The following is a 21,137-nucleotide window of genomic DNA, read 5'->3' as shown; positions in this document are numbered from 1 at the left end:
GTGAGAAGTGACTCACATGTTGAAGCAGCTGTATGTGATGAATGTGTGCCGGGTTGAAGCAGATTCTGTCGGGAGGCTGCACAAAAGAAGACTAGAGATTGCGACAGAATACACCAAATTACTAAAAATGAAAAGTGGACAATTTGTCAAGAAGGTAATTTGGTGATTTTGGTTTATTTTCAGGCATTTTGGAAAAAATAGGTTTGTAACACACTATACATAGCGGAAGATCAAGCATTGTTTAAAAAGCTAAACACAAGCTTTATTAAACTAAAGCTAAACTAATCATACCATATTAATCACTTTGGGGTAGTTCATTTTACGCAATTACGTCAATCATTACTTATCAAAATTACCGTCATTACTAATGAATGTCATCATTTTCAAGGGGCTGAACAAGAAATAGAATGCGCAGTTTTTGCTGCGTGATTTCCAGACGCCACTGAGAACAATCAGTGGCGAAATGTGCAAACTAAAAGGGTTTAACTTGAATTATCATTAAACTTAAGTAAAACAAAATTAGTGTTATTTGGCAACGGTAAAAAGGGGATACATAGGCGCAGTTAAAGGTAGATGGTGTGGAAATTAAGAGAGTTCATGAAAGTAGGCTTCTTGTTCTCATAATTGATCAAATAAATTGGAAATCTTGCATAAAACACATTCAAAACAAAATATCAAGAACCATCTCAGTGACAATAATAATGGAATCATATGTTGTAGTCGTTAGAGCTCTACAACAGGATAGTTTAAAAGGTTATAAAGAGGTGGCACGCAAGGACAACTCTGGAGGCAGATTCATATATTTATTTTATACAATAACGTTCAATGAAGATAGAAGCCAAACACGCAAATCAAAGTGAACTATCTTGACTCCCGCCTCGAAATCTGTGATCTGACCTGCTGATGGACTGAGAGACACAGGAACATACATAAAGTACATTTAGCATTGATACAGCCAATAAACATGTAATAAATTCTCTTCCGACCGCCTTCTACAGAATTCCTTCACTTCATTGAAATAGTAGGGAGACAGTAAGGTAGTAAGGTTGACAGAAATACTGTTGACACTTGAAAAGGTACATTCATTCACACTGGGACTCTTCAGGTGGGAAACTACTTCTAAACCCCTCAAGAAAAGTTTGGAAACATTATTTTAGTACATTTTTTTCTCCCCTTTGATAAAACTAATTGGTGTAGTATTACATACCGTTGAAAAGCCTTATTAGTCACCTTTACAACAAGGCATGACTTGTGATGATCGTGCTTTTGTAGAATGAGCAACACAGCAAAATGTGTCGGTAGCGCCTTAAATTTCAGGGGGGGGGGGGCAGAATCTGCTGCAATGTTCTTCTGTTGGTGTTCACTCTTGTTTTGAGCCTCACGTGCTGGAAAGTGTGTGGCCGGCAGCTGATTAGCACCTAATTGACAAACGCTTGTGTGCACTGAGGGTCAGCCGTGAAAGGCAGGCTTATATGTGTCGCCTTTAAAGTGCATTATTTCATGGTGGTTCCTACGGCTGCAGGTGCCATCGCTGCAGGTTTGTCATGCCGCTATCTCGGGGTCCGCCGACACACCCTTCTTAGCCGTCCTGACAATGTCCTCCCGTTCTAGATTGCGGGAAGAGACAGTGAGGCTGACAATTCGCACCTGAAACCAAACAGACCACATGTCATCGCTTCAAACCAGGAACGCGATGATACTCATACTATGCGGATTATTCGCGTACAAAGATTCCTGATTCAACCCACGTGAAGTCACTCATCAACAACGTCACACACAGGTGTGCAAGAGAGCGCGAGTAATGTGAGTGGTTCGGAGATTCTTTGCCGTTAATGACAATGACAAATGTAAGGCAGAGTGTAAACTATGATCCGCCCAAAAGTATCTAGAGACATTAAAGAAAGTTCACAACTTAATGAGCCAGTGACACTCGGACCAGCAGAGTTAACTAGGTGTTGCTCATTAGTGCTTCATGTGATGACAGTATCACACACTCATTAACAGAGAGCCGGTGCGAGCGTGTGCACGGCACACATCAAGCTTGGTCCCGTGGTGTACAGTCTGCAGTACGCACAGGGCAGAGTGTAGATAGTCGTTACGCACTGCGACGTGAGCACTCCAGACTGTGAGGCTATTGAGGTCTGTGCACCATCGACGCAGAGGTGGTTCGTAGCGACGCGCAGCCTTCAGACATGGTTTGCATATGGACAGTGGATCAGGCTTCGCGGCATTTCAAACGTACTCATATCGGTACTCGGTATTGGCAAGTAGGTAACGGTTAATACTCGTAGTCAACCTAAGTGGTATTGTTGCATCCCTACTTCAAACCCCGCGGGCCACACACATCGTTTTGTCAGGGTTGTGCAGGGTGGAAACAAACGCAGACTCAGCCAGTCCCGTAAAAACCAGGTTCATTGCAACAAAAAGTCCATGGAACGCGAGGGGACACAGGGGACACAGGGGACACAGGGGACACAGGGGCAACGACGTGCGGAGCAACGAGACGACAAAAGGCGAGACTAGTTGACGAGAAGACGAGACATGTTGACAAGACGATCCGACCAGGACAACAGAGGGAGAGGAGTTTAAATACACAAGGAAGGGGTGGACACAAGTGGAACCTTGGTCAATTGGAAACACGAAGTGAGACACACAGACCTGATACACACACACACACACACACACACACACACACACATTAACTTGCGTTCCAGTAAAAGTCGCTTCCTTCAGAAAAAGCACTTTTGTATTTACTGAGTGAACCCGCTTTAGAATTGGAGGCTTCATTCAACTGATTGCTCTAAATGGAGGAGGGGACGGAACACGGATTCCCGGAGCGAACAGTCGTCATGTGTTCCACTGAAAAACAGGTGTGACAGACGCATTCTAAGTCGCTCTTAAAGAATCTATCGAAGAAACATTTTTTGGCTGGTGCTCATCCGTCATTTTGATCATCGTGAAAGCATTACAATAGTACCATTATAATATATAATGGTATTTTTTTACAAAAAAGAGCAGTAAGAATAATTCATGAAACTAAGTTAAAACCCGTAGAGATCCTATACATTCACTCTTCTTAAAATCCAAAATGCAAAAACTTACTAACCTGGGACAATTTAAAACACAAATGATGTATGAAGCGATAAACAGTCAACCTTCTACAAATATTCAAAATTTTTATTTTTTAACAGAGATGGGGGTTTTAAGTGGAGAGGATTTAAAGTTAAAACATGGTAGATTTCACAAAAACGCTACAGTCATTTTGTCCTTCAATATGTGGAGTGAGGTTGTGGAATGGACTGGAGGTGGAGCGCAGGCAGTGTTCAAGCATGAAACAATTAAAAAAAAACCAGTGAGTACATTAAGTACAGAGAGGAAGAGGGGCTGTGACACTGGTGTAAAAATGACTTCTTTTTCATTTATATAATTTATTTACTCTTGTTTTGTTTTGTTTTTTTATATGAACATAAATAACCACTGGGTGTAGAATGACTAATAGAGGTGGAGAAGGGGTATGAGTGAATAAGCTTATAGGCTCCATCCTGCTCCTTTTCAGGTATGTTGGGGCATCATTTATTTATTAACTTTTTTTTTTTTTTTTTTGCTTTGCTCTGTTTTGTTTGTTTTATGTGTTTGTATTTATTTTTGTTGCTTGGCATAATTCCATCTGTGCCCCCATCTTCATCTTTGTGTATGTGGACTGTGTAGCCATGACTTAAAATGAACAATTCTGCCTCATTTGTCTAACCCCATTTTCACCTTTTCGATTGTGCAGCTCAGTGAACAATACAACATCTGTCATCTCCGTGTCGGTGAACGACCACGGCCCTTCATACCTGCTGAGTAAGCGCATAAAATGAGCGGACGTGCCAGAAACTTTATACTGTTGAACGCATTATGTCTCAGGAGACAAAAATGTTTTACAGTTGCCGCTCATCCAGAGTTGTCGCCAATAAAAAGAGGGTGGAGCACATTCCACCTGCGCTTAAATCTCTGCACTGCGTGTCAAAGGATTGTTACAAACTCTCAATCGTTAAATCGGAAACCACCTGCAGAACGAGCTTCCCGAACGCCTGATCACCACCGCTGACACACCCGCTTCTATTCACGACTTCCATTATCTAATAATAAAGTTTTCACTTTCCTCTATATACTTTGTTTTTGATGTATTTATTTAGATGCATAGCACTGTAAGTGGACTGAATGGTTTTTTAATGACTTGTTTTTAATAGTATAGTTTGCTCGCTTTATTTATTTTCCCAGAATGTCAAACTGTTTTTCGTTTTTTGTTTTTTTTTACAAGTGTAAATCAAGAAGGTTAATGTTATATGTTTTTTTTATGGGTGCAATTAGTGACGTGGGTGGTTATTTTATCGCCGAAACACTTTCACAAAACCCACCTATTAACGCTTCTACAACCAGTTCTTTTTCAGAGAGATTACTGTTTTTTATCACTGTTTTACTGTTTTGTTTTTTTGTGGCTCAATTTAAGAGGGACAATTTCCTGTATCAATTTATAGGAAAGCAACTTTTTTTTTCTTCACTGGATTGACTTAAGTGTATTCACTGTTAAGATGTGAAAGCGTAGTGATGTTAAACCAATCATAAAAACAAAAGAACAGGCTGTTGTTGACAAGTGCTTTTTTTTTTTTTTTTTTTTCATAGAATTAAAGGTCAAAACCCTGTCAAGGTAAAAGATGTGCACGAGTACATCCAACGTGGATCGTTCACACATGTTCATTCAGAATTGTGCCTTTGACTCCAGAACTGGGAATAAAAGAGGGATTATTTCCAGCTCAGCAGAGAGACGGTGGTGCAGCCCGGAAGGTAACGATGAAGCTGAACCTGCTCGACCATGAAACTCGATCAGTATCAAATCAACAGTTGGTTTGCTTGATGTTTCTCGTGCCAAATTCAAAGAAGCGGTGACTGATTGTGCTTTGAAAAACAGAAGTGAAATCTGGGAAAAGTGGAACGTTAAAAGGGCAAAATCGGGCTTTTCTCCTTGCGATACGGCGAAAAGACAATCGTCCGATGAGCTGGCAGCTGTGACTTCCCACAACAGATTAAAAAAGAAATCACTCGCGTTTCAGGTTACACAGACCTGCCACACCCCAGGTTTAATTACTGGTTTGTTTGTACTATTAGTCAACCGCATTGTGTGTAACGAAAGGTCGGTTGGACTGGTTATCACACCTACTACGTTGTCTTGAAAACATGAAAGATGAACTCTAATTAACTCGGCCAAATGACAGAATTTGAGTTGTTGATCAATTTGCGTTGTGGTTTTTTGGTATGATCAAGTCTCCTTGGTGGGCATGGCGGTGTAGTGGTGCTAAAACGCTACCCAAAACATATGTGTTGTATTTCTTTATATAATGTGCAAATACATTAACCAGTTCATATATATACCAGCATATTTATAAGTCCTGTATGTGTAATTGTATTTTCTTTATTTTCTATTTTATTTTTATTATTCATCCCTTATTAATCCCCAGATAAAAATGACTCCTTGTCCTTTATCATACAAGGAAGAGTGACCTCAATCAAGTTGTAAATTTAACTCAAGTAACTTTTACTCAAAGTAAATTCCAAATGATTACTTTTCGACTTTTACGCAATTAGATTTTTACATAGGTATTTTTACTTGTACTTACGTGGAATTCCGGTAAAGTAAAGACACTTTTACACAATTATAATATTTCAGTACTTTCTTCTGTCAAACAGAACCCCGAAGAAAAAAACAGAAAAGAATTGAACCCTGTTTGTACTTTTTTGTCGCCATTTGAAGGTGTGTGTTTTTAATTTGGCCAGAAGATGGCGCTCCAATACAACAAGTGTATTACAGGAACTGGAAGCGTCACACAGTATAACAAAGTGAGAAAGGGTTTAATAACAAATAAGAGTCCCAGCACCTTATGACAGCAGACGCTTTAAAGTATTGTGTAGAAATGGAGGATTACTTTATTTAGGGATGTCTAAAGTTGAATAAAGTCAGATCAATCAAAAGAAACATATAAACTTAATGGTCAATAGGCAAGTTATTTTAGAATTACAGACACGCAGTTTGTTTTTTTTTTTTTGGGGGGGGGCAAACAGCTGCAAAATGAATCATAGAATGAAAATGAAATGAAAAATACTTAGTTCATGTCTCCAGATGAATAATTTACCTCTCCCTGTCACCACTGAATATTTCCCAGAGGAGAGTGACTTCAGTGTAAATGTGACACCTCCAGACTGAGCTCCTGCATGTGGTGATGGATGGATGGATGGATGGATGGATGGATGGATGGATGGATGGATGGATGGATGGATGGATGGATGGATGGATGGATGGATGGATGGATGGATGGATGGATGGATGGATGGATGAATGAATGGATGGATGGATGGATGGGCGTTCATGCAGGGACACAGTGACTGAATTAATGATGCATTTCAGGTAGTATGGCTTGCCACTGTTCATAAAATGTAAAGCAGTTCTGTATTGGCGAGACACACCTGCCCACACTGTAACACCACCACCACCACCAAAGGCTCCTCTGGTGACAACAGTGGTGGATGCATAACTCTATCCATTGTTTGACATGACGTGCAGATGACAAAGGATGCTGGCTTCATTACACAAAAATATGTGTATTAGAAAAAAACAAACAAACCCAGAAGTAAACCAAGATCAAACAGGTAAATTTTTTTGCCTGGGGGAGAAGGAGCAGCCAAAATGATTCTCTCCCTGAACCACGGTTCAGTAATCTCTTATATACACCTGACATGGCAAACATGCCAGACAAACATTCACATTCAGTTCATAAACTCTGAGCCAGACACTGACTGACTTCATGCTTGTTGCGTTTTCTTTTCTTGTATGTTCTGTCCTTCCCAAATCCCAACAGTGGGGCAAATTCGCATTCCCATATTAAAAAATAAGATCATTCAAACCCTCCAAAAATAGCTTGTCTACTTCCAGGATTCTCGGCCTATTGTGGTCATCAACCTGTTTTTACCCGTGTCACACTAAAGTCCCTTTTTACCCCGAATGAGTCCTGTTTCCCACTGGGTTTGCTGACACAATTGTTTTCCGATGACCAAGTTTACCATTTAAAAAAAAACCTAAACAACTGGCAAACATGCAGACACGTTAACACATGCCTATAAACCATTTATTCAACCACCCCTCTTGCTTTCACACAAGTTTTGTCAAAAATTACACGTGTGTGGCGCCAGCTGCTGATTGGATGGCAGATAAGTTCTGGCCTTGTGTAGTACTCTGTGTGGTCCTATGGGTGTTCTTACTGTAAAACTAACCCGGTCCTTTGTAAAAATGTTGTCTCATCATGTCAAAGTGATGCAGCGTGATGAGGAGGACTGTTTACATAACAATTCGAATTTAACCTCAGGGCCCCGTTTACACGACAACGTTTGACTTGGCAACACCTAATCCGTTCGAAAAAAAAAAAGGAGTGCGTTTACGCTGCAGCAGTGGACACAGAAACAACGATGTAGTTAGTATGCTGGGCCACAGGAGGGCGCTGCTGCTTGATTTTGTACTGAAACTACACAGACGTGTGTGGATGAGCAGGAGGGAGGGAGAGAGTTGCGCATGCACAGTAACAGGCTCTCTGCACAAGGGAATAACAACCGTGAAAGAGTCTTTCCACCTTGGGAGGTGGTATAAAAATACAGTGGATACATCCGCACACTGGTGCCGTGTAAACCCCCCCCCAAAAAAGTGAAGAAAGTTTTGCGGATACACTCGTATTCTCTCTCCTCCCTGATGGACATTTACACCTCCCGCTGCCTCAGCAGAGCTACGAACATTATCAAGGACAGCTCCCACCCTGGCTCTGACCTGTTTGACCTGCTGCCCTCGGGAAGGCGCTACAGGGTCATGAGATCAAAAACGAACAGATTCAAAAACAGTTTTTTCCCCAAAGCCATAACCACTGTGAACTCTTGTATGCACTGACTTTACTTTACTTACAGACTACCTCATAATGTGCAATATAATTTTTATAGTTTTTATTATCCTGTAAATACACTCTGTACTCCTGTAAATACACTCTGTACCCCTGTAAATACACTCTACACCCCCCACCCTCCTTATTGCACTATATTCTGCCCTTTTTAACTGCTGCACTGTCACTGGAGTTGTTTTTAATCTCACTGTACCTGTACAAGTGACAATAAAAGGCATTCTGCTTCCATTCTGTATTCGTTGTCATGTAAACTGGGCCTCAATGTAACCTTAAGTGGATTAAATACCTGTTTGGAATGTTGCTGTTAAGCAAGTGTTGCAAAAAGCACTGAAACCTTGAGTAGTTGTTGGACGTGTGCACTCAAAAGTTTAGTCACATTAAGTTCACCTGTAAAGCTTATAGTGTGTTTTAGGTTCATCCTGGAATTTCACCTGAAAGCCGAATATAAAGTCATAAGTGTGTCGAACTGCCACATGAAGTCCGCCTGTGACTCGACAGTCAACAGCAGAAAGAAAGAAAAACCCCTTCTGACGTCAGTGGAAATCCCCTTAATCGACTCCTCCACTAAAGCCAGCCTGTTTCAAATATACGCTGCAAGTATGCTTTAAAATGCCCACATGTGTTGAATAAATAGAAACAAGTCATCATTTCACGGGCTTTATCACGTCGTTTGGGGAAGTTTTGAGACGCGTTTCTGCGCGCATGAGCGCATGTGGAGTTTTGCTGCTTGCCAGGTTTCACGGTGGTTTCACGGCCTTATTGTGACCCATCCGGGCACAACCGCCCCTTTTCCCTCTGAGGGAGGGAGATACGGCTGCCATTGAAGTTTACTTTCGGTTTAGTCTGCGGGGTTTTGCCCGGTGGTGGGATGTCTAGGTCGGGTGCGGGCTCCCGCAGCGACACGGTGCGTCTTTACGCGCTCCGGTCGAAACGCCACAGTCGCTCCACGCGTTCTGCGCCAGACTCGTGATTGATCGCTGTTTTGGTAATTTGCGGAAGAGTGAAGCAATCTGCTCTGACTCCCTCCCTCCCTCCTGTAGCGAGCTGAAAACGAAACTTTAAAGCTGGAACGACTTCAAGTAAGACAACTACGATTATTTTATGCTCTTTTTTTTGTCATTTCTTAAAACCTGAAACGTCAGCTGAGGTCGTGATCGTCACTATTTAATAATTTAACCTACAAATGACAAGTTAAATTATTCACGACACCCTTTGGAGGAGGGGGGGGGGGCTTTTTGAATTTTCGCCGACAAAATACGCCATTTCTATTTGTTTTTAAACTAAGTTTAACGTAATTGTTTACTGATATGAAATGAGGACGGTGTTGTAAAAGGGACTGTAAAGTGTGTCAGGGACAGCTTCGCCCTTGTTTATAACTTTTACAAAGGTTTCTCGGTTCTGTCACTTTATTGAGCTCTCATGTTTCCTCGCCATCCGCATTAGAGTCACACAATCCTCAGACAACAACCGATTACTTTAATCAGAGTGCGGTGGTGTGTGTGTGTGTGTGTGTGTGTGTGTGTGTATGTGTGTGTGTGTGTGTGTGCCTTATCCAGAGTGTATAATGCCTTCATCCATAGTAAGGTGGACTCAGTTCCAATGCCCTGCAACTTTTAAAAAGTAATAGAAGAGAGATTGGTTGATGGAGGGGAAGTGATTTTAAAAAGTGAGTTAATGTTGTACTTGACATGTTTTAATGATGTTTTGAGCACAAAATCCTTCTTCGCTCTATTGTGCATTGGAGGAAAGACACAGTCTTCTGTGTCAGATTTTGGGCAAACAAATGAGAAATGGAAGCAAAAAGACAATTCAGTTGAAAAATATTCATTTAAAAGGAGTTTTCCTTCAAGGACTTGGAGGAAATATTTGTTGAAGTGAGATGCACATTGCGTGTGAAAGCATGAGGAAATATTCAGTTGAGCAGTTAATTGAACCAGCGGGTAGAGTCAACAGTCAAAAAAGCCTGACAAACATCACTTAAAAACTGCTTTATGCTGCTTTTATATCAAGAATGTAAAGATGTCCATCCATTTATCCGTCTTCTACACATTCTTTATCCAGCTTAGGGTTGCAAAGTGCTGGAGCTGATCCCAGTTATCTTTGGGCGTGGGGCTGATACACCCTGGACTGGTCACTAGTTCGTCACAAGACCAATACAGGGAGATAAACACGCACATGCAGACAAATGCAAGTAAATTTTTTTCAACAACAGGCACAGAGATTGTGTATTTTAGTCTTCATTATATAAAGGCAGTGATGACTTGACTGTGGATAGGATGGGCTAAATGCACAGAAATCACTTTCAACAAAGTATCTTGCATGTAAGTTTGATCCTAATACTGGCTGGAATCTCTTGTTTGCAGTATGAACAACTCCTTGCTGCTGTCTTAAGAAGACGGGATGGACGGCGAGCGCAGTGACGAAGGAGGAGCAGGAGGTGGTCCCGCAGATCCAGATGTGGAGGACGAGTTTGCCTGCGCCGAGATCCTGCAGGGATCCCTGATCTCCCTGCACAGGACGGTGGAGCGGATATTTCGGGTGACATTCGGGATCGGAGCCGACCACCTGTCTCACAGCGACAACGGGCAGATGTGGCTGAAACTCCGAGGGCCGAGCAGCAATGTGAAAGCAGCCAAGGTTAAGACCTTTTTACTGATTGCATTAGTAGCAGCTGTACTTACATCACTCACATTTTCCAATCATCCATCTGCCTGCGTCGTCATATGTTCTTTCTTTCTTCCTTCCTTTTTTTAATGATGAATGTACTTGACCCATAAAGCCTTTTCACTGCTTTACACCGTTCGTCAGACTCACCCATTCACAAACACTCACGCTAATGATGACAGTACAAAGGATTCGACCTGCATTGGTCCAGTGTCTTGCCCGGTTACACTTTGTTATATGTACGCAGCGAGATAGCGGACCGACCAGTTAATATTGGGAACGGAAAACAAGCAGGAAAAGCGTAAGCTTTCCATTTAGAGTGACGTTTCTGCAGATGATTAGTTTTATGACTTTTAAATCTTTGTGCTATTTTTTTTTAAGATTATCAGTTTTTAGCAGGACGGTGTTTTAAATATTGCATTGAATATTTCAAATATAAATTTCCTCAAGTATTTGTTTCTCCTTTACTGCTATTCCTTGCACTTTTACAGAAATATCTGTACTTTTTCCTCCTTCCCTTCGTGACATTTATTTGTTTCTTGTCTTAACGTCCCTGGAGACGATTTATAGTTACAGTGAAATTAAACTGTTATTAATTATGAAGCTGCACAAGGTGATCAAGTTACATCAATAATGTTTCTTTGCAAATATTTCCAGTTTTTGTAATAAGTTCTAAACAGCACCCTGTATTATAATATGCAAACCTTGTGGGATGTTTGCATTCTTCCTTTTCTCACGGCCATTTTAAAAAAAGACAGTTTAGTTTGAGGGAGTGTAATTTACTTTATTGCCTCCGGCGATGTAAAATTGCGAGCACGGCAACAGTTTATGGTAAACAACACAACAGAAACACAACAATATTTCTGTCTTTTAGTTATTTGTGAAAGGAGTGGTGAACCAGGAGGAGCAGAAGGAGATTTCTTATCCTGGGGTCCTTCACTGTGTCTTCTGTGGCGCTCGAGGGCTGTTCATGAACAGCCTGATCAAAAGCACCTCAGCACATATAGTGGTAAGCAGCATTATTATTGTTGTATTGTTGAAAAGTCTGTCTTATTATCTGTCTGATTGATGAAACTGCTGATCCATTATTCACATTATTTTTGCTTTTAGTAAACTGACCTTACGGTTTTATTTAGTTTTTTGTTTCATTGATATTTTTCAGATGGTTTCTTTTATAGCGTCACACCAATATGTTCCTAACGTGTGTATAACTGTGTCGCTCATGGCTAATAGCATTGATAAATTTGCTGAAATGTGGACAAATCAGAGTTTTCCCAATATCTGCAGTGTTTGTGTCTCATTTTGTGTTAGTAGTTTATTCAACGGTAGGGTTGTTCAAATGTGTGTGTGATTTGTCAGAAATGGTTTCTAAGGTCTAAGAAGGTTTCAATGATTTTAAAGAGACGTTGCCCTTAAATATTTATTTAGTTTGAAATTGAAATGATAAAGGTTTCAGATTATTTCCCAGTGTAAGGACCTTGCCTGGCCTCTTGTCTGAACACTTTGCCGAAGGCTTTGCTTTCAAAGTATAAAAAAAAAAACCTTTAACATCTTGCCTTACTCTGTAAGTCTCATAAAGCCTGTTTTCCGTTCCTCAAACCAGGTGGGCTCTCCAGGATTCTTGCTCATATCGGGCTTGGCTGAGCCGGTGGTTCGAGCGTACTCCCTCATTACAGAGCTGGTGGATCGGTATGAGAGCACTCAGTCCAGACGTCCAGAAGACGGAGACAGAGGCTCGGGTGAATCTCTGGATTCGCGACGAGCCTTCAAAACTCTGGTGGAAAAATGGGACGACAGGCACACTCTTGATCTTCTTGTGCTGCCTTGGTCAGTGAAGGAAATCCTCCTGGATTTGGTGAAGGAGTCGGGGCTTGGGTCGAGCCCAGCGCCAACAGCGGCAGGATCCCACGAGGATTTGGAGGATGCACGGGGAGAACCCAGCGCTATCAAGCAAACACTCCCGGATCTGTTTTGGACTCCTGATGAATGGACTGCAGAATCAAGGAAGGACTGTGCAGCCAAGGACTTCTTCTTTCAGTCTTGTTTGACAGATCTCGGCACCCGAGGGATTGCAGAGGGAGCTGAGCAGAGACTTGCACTTCGTACACACGAAGTCGGAGAAGAAGGAGCGATGGACCAAGGCGCAACCTCAGGTGCAAATGCAAACGAGGGCCTTAGGGTGGATGAACAACTGGATATGCAGTTGCCAATAGGAAACAAGGAGTTCTGGCTTCTTCTGAAATTCTTCACGGCCATGGGGTACACAGAAGATGTTGTGAATCGAGTACTCGCCCGGACAGGACCGAAAGAGGCGTCTCAGATTCTAGACCTGGTGCAGCAGGAGCAGGATCGCAGTGAGCAAGAGCGGAGAATTCCAAATGTCCCGAACAGAAATAATGAGGCTGCTGTCGCCCTGGATCAGAGGCAAATCAATCGACCCTGTGAGACGGAGCACAGAGAGGAATACGGAGGAGGAGATGGTGACATGAATACAAATGGGAAAAGAGCAGGGGAGGATGGGGACACAAGAGAGCTTCAAGAAGAGGGCAGCACTGATGTAAAAGGGATGGGTCCAGACGAGGACTTTGTCCTGGGAGTGTTGAAGAAAGCTGCAGCCAGCTGTGGCTACACCGAGCAGAACGTCACCAAGTTCTACAACATGCTGCCTGATCGCTCCACTCACCAGCTGCTGCTGGAACTGCAGAGGGAGGAGACAAGGGAGGGGGACACCTTCGACAACGGGCCCAAGGAGATGGACGATGTGGTGCCGGAGAAAGACAGAGCAAAATCTGGACCAGCAGAAGTAGAAGTGGAAGAAGAAAAAGGGCGTCTCGTTCAGGTAGAATCTAAGGAGGAAGGACAGAGGAGGCTACCAGACCTGACTGCTCGTGTTGCAGAACCAGATTTGTTTACGTGGAAAGATCCAAACCAGCTTCCAAAGTTAAAAGCTCCTCACCAGACCTTCCCGCCTGAAGTCAAAGGGCCGCCCATGACCATGTATACCTCATCACTAGACCCGGACAAGCAGCAAACGCAAAACATGTGTTGGCTCACGCCGTCATTTCCAAAACAAGGTCGTCAAAATCACGACGTCGTCCCAAAGCCTCGCTCCTCCAACTCCTCAAAGCAAGCTTTTTCAGCTCCTCAGCCCCACGTCTTCCCCGCTGAAGTCTCTTCTCCCACTAAAAGGAAGGGTTTCCTTCCTGTGTCTTCGGTGGTGGTCACAGGAGAGCAACGCTTCCTGGAGGGGCTGCTTGCCCCCTTTCAGCTGAAACTAACAGACGATCCTGGCGATCCAATGCTGAGGACGATCATCATTGATGGGAGCAATGTGGCAATGAGGTGAGACGTCTTGACACTTGTGAAAAACATTGCTGGACAGCGCTGAGATCATGAATTCAATTGGGAGTGAACTTCTTTACCGTCGTCTTTGCTTCATGATGGACTGATGACGTCACTGTGCAGGGTGTGCCTCGTCCTTCCCTCAATGTCAAGGACACTAACGTTAAAGGCATTTATGAAGATACGTAGAAGATTCCAGTTACTTTCCTGTTGAACAAACATAAATACAGGTTCACTTTATACTTCATCAGCATGAACAATATGTCTGTTGTCTTTTTTTTTTGTTTTGTTTTATTAGTGGAAGCCATTGCTGGCTGGACAGTTGTAAAAAAAAAAAAACCCACACACACACAGTGCCAGATGTTGTCTTTTTACGGTTCATTTGACGTGTATACATTTTAGAAACATGTGAGGGTATCATATCTAGTGAACTGTGGTCATTTACATAAATCCTTTGAAGCAGTGATTTCTATCCCTCTAGGAATCTGATGTTGTTCTAAAACCTGTTTTCCTGCAGCCACGGGTTGGGTCATTTCTTCTCGTGCCGAGGGATCGCCCTGGCGGTCCAGCACTTTTGGGACCGAGGACATCGTCATATCAGCGTTCTCCTGCCACAGTGGAGACAGAAGAGCGACCCCAAGATCAAAGGTGTCGTTTTAACTTGATCGAGAAATTGTTACGTTACTTAAGACTGAGTTTCGGGGACCCGGGTTTGATCCCAGATGAGGCGGGAAGAGGATCTGATGCGAGTAGCAATGATTAACTGCAGTAAAAGGGAGCAGCCCAACAGAATTTTAAGATTTTGAAATAAGTACTACAATAAGTAGAAAAAAAATGTGGTTATCTAAAAAAATTATCTGGCATCTCCAGATAATCTAAGAAATGTGTAGACTTGACACTGTGGACCAAAGCAGGCAAAAAAGAGGATTTTAAGTTGAAATCAGACTATAAGACAATCAGATGGCACATTGGAAGCTTCATTAAAATACACTTTCCACAAACGATATCAGGCTCTCCATTGTACAGTGTAGCACCTCCTTTTACCCTGAGTGTGATTCTATCTGCATCCAACGTGGTGAAAACCAACACAATGATCCAAAACGGAAACGGCCAAATCCCGCATGTAAGGAATTGAAATAAAGCAGTATTTTCTCAGGTTCCTTGAAAGAAAACGGAAAAATCGTACTCTCTTTATTCGGTTACTGACTTCTCATATATATCCCCAGGTGTATGATTTTAGTATTGTAGCGTACATGTAAAATGATGCATATTGCATTTGTGGCAAACTTTGTAAAAAGGTAAAAAACATTACAAAATACTGCAGTACCTCACAATAGATAATTCTTTATTTTATTACACAATGTATTTTGTGGAGATATTCCATTTGCAAAGTTTTAATTTCAGCTAAACCTTAATCCATCTGTTAATTAGCTTTTTTGTTGGATCTTTCAAACGTAAAAACAAACAAACACATTTCCGGTAGTTTGCGCTGAGCTCCATGTCTTAATTTTAGGGGAATGACTGTTGTGGTTTTAAAATAACAAGGGCCTGAATACTTCCAACGCGTCTCTGTGGGTATTTACTTGCTTGCATTGTTTTCAGCGTCCCGTAAAAGAGGAACTCAAACCAGGCCCGCTTGACTTGCGGTGCACACGCATGGAGCGCGTGGGCGTTCGTTTCCTCTCAGCACAGACTAAACACGGCCTTGTTTGTTCCCGTCTCTCGCAGAGCAGCACTATCTGAGCGAGCTGCAGAAGCTGGGCCTGCTCTCCTACACGCCCTCCAGGGAGGTGCAAGGCAAGAGGATCGCCTCGTACGACGACCGGTACGCCACAGCACTGCAGAAAATCACCATGATGGAAAAAATGCCCAGAAATGTTGTTGTTTTTCCATTTCGATCTTGTTTTTCAGTCATTCACTGAAGAAACTTTGTCAAACTAAGAGACAATATTTTCTAACAGTTATATTACGGTTGGATCTGCCATCATCCGCTCATTCATTCGTGCCACTTTTGAAACTTCAGGCCTTTTATTGCTCACACCAGGCACAAAGCAGCGTCCAGCTTGCTTTGGAATGATCGAGATTCAAACATATTCTGCGATCCACTTTCGCTTTCATTTATATTTAATCGCCAATGATTGTTTCACTAAATTCCCTGCGTGGCTACATAATCTGCCATTATTAGGTCATTCATTTATAAGGTTGCCACTTTTATAAATTTTGGGGAATTCCATCTTAAGACTTTATCCCCCTTCTTATATTTAATGCAAAGAAATGCACATTCTTTGTTGTTTCAGGCCAGCCCAGTTGTCATATCTGGTTCTCACTCTTATTAAATAGCATTTATTCTGGCCTTAAATACTATCCCTGTGTGCTTTCCTTCCTTTCAGACCAGTGTGCTCACATATAAACAGTCAAATTGATTAGGTTTCCTCTCCTCCAGCTGTCATTTTCACTACTGCTTGGTGCATACACGTTTATAATCCACATTTATTTTATTATCGAGTAAAATACAGTCAGGTCTCACCTTATAATAGCAGTTTGAGAAAAATCCAGCAAGCACGAGTGACCGAGAAGACAAAAAAATCCAGGAATGAAGCATAAGCACACTTGAATTCTTGGAGGAAATGGGGGATGGATCAATTCTTCTGTCACAGTAACCTAGACATGCATTCACACTCCAGGCCAGCAGAAAGATACATATTGAATGAATAAAGAGAATAAGTCTTTTGGACCATACGCTGGGCTTTACTCGCAGATTATCCACCAATGAAATAAAAAAAAAGTGGACAAAACCACACAGATAATGCCTTGGACTATAAATACCTGGATTTATTCTCTTGATCATTTAAGGGCGAATGTCCTAACCCCTTCATTCTGTGTTTCCACAGATTCATGTTGCAGCTTGCAGAAAAGACGAATGGAGTGATTGTAACCAACGACAACCTGAGAGACCTTTTGGATGAGTCTCGTGTGTTTAAGGACATCATCAAGAAGAGGTACACAAAGATAAATCAGGATTGTCTTGCTTAGATATAGCTTTCCAGTATCTATACTTTAGAGACGATTGAATTTGTGGGGTTTTTTTTGTCAACAAAGTTCTTTTGCAGCCACAGATATGAACATTACACCAATTGCACTATTGAAAACGTGAACTTTTTCCTGCCTCTGCTTCTGTTGCACGTTTTTCGAGTGTCACTGATACGCAAAGTCTTTTCTTGTGCATGTTGAAATGGTATCTTGTATGATCTCTCGTCACCTCCACAGACTCCTTCAGTACACATTTGTTGGGGATCACTTCATGGTCCCTGATGACCCCCTGGGCAGAGGAGGGCCTCACCTGGATGACTTTCTGCGTTCAAAGTCCAGGTGACCAAACAATCTGATTCGTGATAATCTTCTAAATACCAATATTTTATAAATGTTGTAAAAAATTTGTGATACAATTTTAAAAATAGTGGACTTACTCTCGTCGTTGCTATAAACGAAGAAAGAACCAGTTACATGGGAAAGTAACCTTCACGTAACACCTGCCTTACTATGGACATAGAGTAGCTGTATAGTTGAAGCTATATACCTTTATGGAAGAACATGCTCTTTCTGGACGTATACAAAGAAACACTTGCAAACTGCAGCAGACATTGTTGAAGGCTGTTAATGCATTCAGCTGTGGCTATATGGAGGAGGATCATCTTTCTTCTTGCTGTCCGGCGCTCTGAGCCAGGTCAATAACATAAGAGGTGGTCCTCTTATGGTAAAAAGAAACAAAGTGAAATAATAACCATCAAAACAACTGTTTGTTAATTTAAATCCTAATGGTAAGCTCATGAATATGTTGTTTAATCCAATAAGTAGATAAATAATGTTATTGATTTCATCACAGTAATCATAGTAATTTTTATAAACTATTATAAATTATGTACTATTATTTTTTATTTAAAAAATTGTATTTTAAGAACTTTGTAACTTTGTTTCTCACGTGGCAATTTCTAATGAATTAAACTTTGTTTTCCGATGCAGGATTCCCAATGCAGGAAATCAGTCCTTTGCCGGTCCGGCTACCACCTTCTCTCCCTCTACCGATCCGCCACACCCTCTGACGGAGGTGTTCAATTTCCAGGACCAAACCCTAGGGGGAGCTCCGAATGCGCCTGGTGCAGGCCGGCGGGGTAAAGGGAGAGGACACGGGAAGGGGTGGGAGGCTCAGACCCCCGCCGTGGTGGACCGGAGTGCAGAGGACACCGCCGCCCTCAGAGAGCTGCTCTGTCAGGTGTTTCCAGGTCAGGACAACATGGTGACGCTGGTGCTGCAGTGCCACCCCGCTGAGACGGACATCAACGTGCTGTCGGATCTCATGCTGGAGCAGCAGGCGGACTAAAATTCAGATTTTACCGGGACTATTTTACACATTCCACGTCTTAGTTTGAGTTTACCAGTAAAAGTTATCACCTGCTTCTATTTAATACACGTTGATCCTTTCGTTGGAGGGACCATCCATTCATCCATCGTTCTTACGTGAGGTTCCCAACCTGTGGCTTGGGACCCTTTATGGCTGGTTTATTCTGCCATAGTTAGATTTGTTCATCCATCCATCCATCCATTTTCTTCCGCTTATCCGGGGCCGGGTCGCGGGGGCAGCAGTCTAAGCAAGGAAGCCCAGACTTCCCTCGCCCCAGACACGTCCTCCAGCTCCTCCGGTGGGACCCCGAGGCGTTCCCAGGCCAGCCGAAAGACATAGTCTCTCCAGCGTGTCCTAGGTCTGCCCCGAGGCCTCCTACCGGAGGGACATGCCCGGAAGATAGATTTGTTCATCCTGAAGAAAACTGCAATACGACACTTTGTCGAGAAGCATTGTGGAGGCCTGCAAATAACACGTTTAACACATGTCTCACTGGCTGAATAGTTCAGTTTTGTCGACCAAATTTGTTTTAATAAAACGCAAAATTTAGACGTCTGCTGAGCATGACGACTGATTTCTATACTGTTGTGCTCAGTGTCACTAACATTAGATAAAAGCAAAAACTGTCAAAAACAGGAAATGGGTATATGTGACACCAATACATTGTTGAAGGCTCCAGCTGTTTTTGCATGGCTATGCTTGTCTAACCTGTCTTTATCGTTTAAAAAAGTAATCAGAGTAACTCGTCGCACCACCTCTATTCTGGACAGGTCATCGCTTAACACAGAAAGAGGCAACTGACGTTCACTTCACATGCAGGCAAAGGGAGAACATGCAAGCTCCGGACAAACTCGTCAAGTGAAACAACAGGTTCTAATCTTATTTGTAAGGCGACTGCGTGAAGGTATAATAGAAATCAGGATCGAAAAGTGAACTAAAGTTTCATCGGGATAGCTTCAATCCATTATTTTGTATTTACTGGTTGGGTTTATCTATCAGAAATGTTTGAAGACTCATCTGTGAAAGGTTTCTTTTCTCAGTAATAGTTTTTTTATTTATTTTTTTATGTTTTCACATCTGTATCAAAAAGATTAAATACACACAAGAGGTTTGGATTTGAACAGGTGAGTTGTCAAAGAATTTGAGTATATTTCCCAAACTCATAACCTAAAAATCAAAACACTTTTAGCATTTGTATTGTTTTTAAATTAAGACGTATCAAGACGTTTCTCTGCAAAAATAGAATTACGGGAAATTTATTCTATCGTATTCAAATTTTTATTTTAGATGCACCAGGTGGTTTACTTATATAGCGCTACTTATATAGACTGTTTGGATTTTTATTTTATTTCATATAGATCTGACCCAATTGTTTCAAAAAAGGAAGAACAAGTAAACGACTCCAGTCTGCCTAATTTTATGTTATTAACTTATTCTTACAAGAACTAATGTTTGGTCTTAAATCACATGCAATAATGGCAGTTGTTTGGGGGTTTTTTTTGTACATTTTAAGACTTGATTAAAATCTTTATTTAAAAGAAATGTGTTCCAATTATGTTGTCATCGTTTTATTTCCCTGGGGGTTTATTTAAGCATCGTGTCGCATAAGAATTGAATCTGTGGGAAATTGTCTTCATTTGAATCAAAAATGCTGCTGCGAGAGTCGTGGCAGGAACCAGCAGGAGAGCTCACATCAGTCCAATATTAGCTGCTCTTCATTGTTTTCCTATTTAAGCCACAATAGATTTTAAAATACTTATTTTAACTTATAAAGCTCCTTACAACCAGGCTGCAGTTTATCAGGTTACAATAAATAAAAGTATCTTACTAACACACATCAATATATGCTCTTTATTGCTGATGGATCCTAAACGGCCATCGAAACATTTCTGATGTTTGGAATTCAACCAGAAAAGCAGTACTTGTCAAAATACAAAGCATGTGTGGTCTATTTGAGTTTAGATTGAAATGTATGTTATTAATTTCTGTGCTTGAGAATGACCTGTTGTTGTTGTTGTTTTTTTTAAATGAATGCACCTTAAATACTTCGGTGAAATACGATTTATCACAATCTGGTGGTGAGACGTAGATTGCAAAATAAAAAAAAATATATAAAATCAGCAGAAGTGGGTATCTCATCTCAATGTTGCATCCTGAAAAAGCAAACTACAAACTACACCAGGACAAATTCGATTCAATTCAACTTTATTTATATACACATGCACATTATGTCGAAAAGATTGTTTCACACATTCTTAAGCATGGTGCTTCTTTTATATCAGTACAACAATCTGAGTACTAAAACAAAATTGTGTACCAAAACAAATCGGATGAAGAACTTGCTGTTTGTTTACTTGCCCACAAGGGGACGCACTTCGTTGATATTTCCAGGATGTGGAAATTCAGCTGGAGTTCCAGTGAGCTGAGGCCTGATCTCATTACGCGGTATGAGCCGAAATGCAATAAAGTAAGATTAAAATCCCTCGTTTTCGATTTCAAAATGCTTGTCTAATTCCCCATAAATAAATAGATTAAGTATTTGTTAGTCTAAGCCTTCAGAAGCTCCACAGTGTCACACTCGAGCTCCGGCCTAAGGAAGCTCTCTGCGTGAGGTTTTACATATTATCTGTGTTGCCAAAGGTTTATGGCAGAATCCATAAAAACACATTCTAATGCTTCTCCTGTTATGCAATAATCAAACAGTAGTGATTGGAATCAGCGTGTTTTATAATCAAGTGAGCAAAAATATCCAATAA

At 41.5% G+C, this 21,137-nt stretch overlaps 1 protein-coding gene across 1 annotated transcript; it reads left to right on the top strand.

The window, feature by feature from the left end:
• Positions 1 to 8,636: 8,636 nt before the first annotated feature.
• On the top strand, positions 8,637 to 20,475 carry khnyn (KH and NYN domain containing). Its single transcript, XM_080486357.1, has 9 exons — positions 8,637 to 9,055; positions 10,340 to 10,613; positions 11,515 to 11,649; positions 12,244 to 13,982; positions 14,500 to 14,630; positions 15,711 to 15,807; positions 16,874 to 16,981; positions 17,250 to 17,351; positions 18,003 to 20,475. Exons 2-9 carry the CDS (start codon positions 10,377 to 10,379, stop codon positions 18,358 to 18,360), a joined length of 2,907 nt encoding a protein of 968 aa, XP_080342483.1. The 5' UTR covers positions 8,637 to 9,055; positions 10,340 to 10,376; the 3' UTR covers positions 18,361 to 20,475.
• Positions 20,476 to 21,137: the final 662 nt, after the last annotated feature.

The sequence above is a fragment of the Lipophrys pholis genome (genome assembly GCF_963383615.2).
Source record: "Lipophrys pholis genome assembly, chromosome: 18".
Classification (NCBI taxonomy): domain Eukaryota; kingdom Metazoa; phylum Chordata; class Actinopteri; order Blenniiformes; family Blenniidae; genus Lipophrys; species Lipophrys pholis.
Note: the sequence above shows the minus strand (reverse complement) of the source record. Positions and strands in the feature narration are given on the sequence as shown.

Coding starts and splice junctions, on each gene's coding strand:
- khnyn (XM_080486357.1), top strand. CDS start 10,377: ATGGACGGCGAGCGCAGTGACGAAGGAGGAGCAGGAGGTGGTCCCGCA. Junction 11,650..12,243: donor GCACCTCAGCACATATAGTG/GTAAGCAGCATT, acceptor TCCTCAAACCAG/GTGGGCTCTCCAGGATTCTT. Junction 16,982..17,249: donor AAGGACATCATCAAGAAGAG/GTACACAAAGAT, acceptor TCACCTCCACAG/ACTCCTTCAGTACACATTTG.